Source organism: Hyperolius riggenbachi, chromosome 8, assembly GCF_040937935.1.
Source record: "Hyperolius riggenbachi isolate aHypRig1 chromosome 8, aHypRig1.pri, whole genome shotgun sequence".
In the NCBI taxonomy this organism is placed as follows: domain Eukaryota; kingdom Metazoa; phylum Chordata; class Amphibia; order Anura; family Hyperoliidae; genus Hyperolius; species Hyperolius riggenbachi.
Window position 1 is genome coordinate 295,687,101 of NC_090653.1, and position 1,857 is coordinate 295,688,957.

Sequence of the window (1,857 nt, forward strand, 5' to 3'; positions counted from 1 at the left end):
CCATACACAGTGCAGCCCCCCAATATACACATAGCAGATGAGGTAGGCAGCCCCTCATACACACACTGTACCCTCCCCCCACTCATACTCACTGTAGCCCCCTATAGACACAATGTAGCCCCCATACACATAGAAATAGCAGGCAAGTATGTGGGTAGCCCCCCATCAACTCACAGTGTGTCCCCCTCATACATACAGTGTATCCGCCCTCCCATAGACACATACACACAGCAGGGAAAGCTATGGGTAGCCCCCCATAGACACCCTGTAGCCCCCCACAGACACAGTGCAGCCCTCCATATTCACCCTGTAGCCCCCCACAGACACACACAGCAGAGACGGATATGGGCAGCCCCCCCATAGACATTGCAGCCCCCTCACAGACACAGTGCAGCCCCCATATACACCCTGTAGCCCCCCACAGACACACACATAGCAGTAGCAGGGAAGGATATGGCCACTCGGTGATCCTCTTGGCAGGCAAGGATATGGACAGCACCCCCATAGACACAGTGCAGCCCCCATATACACCCTGTAGCCCCCATACACAGTGCAGCCCCCATATACACCCTGTAGCCCCCATACACAGTGCAGCCCCCATATACACCCTGTAGCCCCCATACACAGTGCAGCCCCCAGGGAAGGATATGGCCACTCAGTGATCCTCTTGGCAGGGAAGGATATGGGCAGCCCCCCCATACACAGTGCAGCCCCCCCATACACATAGCAGGGAAGGATATGGCCACTCAGTGATCCTCTTGGCAGGGAAGGATAAGGGCAGCCCCCCCATACACAGTGCAGCCCCCCATACACACAATGTATTCCCCATACACAGTGCAGCCCCCCTATACACACATACAGGGAAGGATATAGGCAGCCCCCCATACACAGTGCAGCCCCCCCATACACAGTGCAGCCCCCCATACACACAATGTATCCCCCATACACAGTGCAGCCCCCCCATACACAGTGCAGCCCCCCATACACAGTGCAGGGAAGGATATGGCCACTCAGTGATCCTCTTCGCATACTTGCGGATCGCATTGTCCTCGCTGAAGATGAAGAGGGACCGGTTGACGGTGAAGCAGTTCTGTTTGACCGGGATGGGGTTGTAGAGGGCCATAGTCCTCGCCCTCTGGGCCATGCTCTGCTTATACATCCTCTGGCCGGGCTGCGGCCCCCCTTGTCTGCTGCTGCCCCGGCCGGGCCCCCCGGGGACCCCGGTGCCATAGCGGGTGGGCAGCTCATCTCCGAAGCGGGCCATTCTGGGAAGAAGCGAGGAGGAGGATGAGGGTAACACTCCAGAGCTGCGGGGAGCAGACACATCCCCACTCTGCTGCTCAACGCCTGCCGACGCGCCTGACCGCCAGCCGACGCGTTCACTACCGCACCCCGACTACAGCCGACTTCAGCCGCTGCCCCTCAATCACTGCTCTCTCCCGGCTCTTGCAAGAGACACTTAGTTACCAGATCAAGACAGAGGAGCAGCTCCCCACCTCCCCTATCACATGTGACCAGCAGCAGCCAATCAGCCAGGGGACTCCACCTAAACCCCCAGAATAAGCACAAATACCCCTCTATGAGCAGCACTCTGCAGCCCCCCTAAACTCAACTCACTCCTATGGGGAGGGGGGTGTCCAGTGGTCGCTCCAAAATCCCCCTCACTTCCAATGCTAAGACCTGACAGGTGTCCCCCCCCCTTCTGCCTCTATGACAAGGATTGCAAAGAGCCAGCCTGGGAAGGGTTAATAGCATCCTCCCTCCTCCCCTCCCCCTCCTCCTTCTGGTGCCTCCAGACACTGAAAGCTCAGAGCTGGTGATGGAGATGCCTAATTCACTAGATAGGCTGATTAATCA

General features: G+C 57.9%; 1 protein-coding gene across 12 annotated transcripts in view; it reads right to left on the minus strand.

Moving 5' to 3' along the window:
• CACNA1B (calcium voltage-gated channel subunit alpha1 B) overlaps positions 1–1,410 on the minus strand; it is a 505,489-nt gene extending 504,079 nt beyond the window's left edge. For all 12 annotated transcript variants that reach the window (XM_068249170.1, XM_068249175.1, XM_068249173.1 and 9 more), the window contains exon 1: positions 1,005–1,410. In XM_068249170.1, coding sequence (XP_068105271.1) covers positions 1,005–1,264 — 260 coding nt within the window. In that variant the 5' untranslated portion in view covers positions 1,265–1,410. The remainder of the gene's footprint in view (positions 1–1,004) is intronic.
• Between the last annotated feature and the right edge of the window lie 447 nt (positions 1,411–1,857).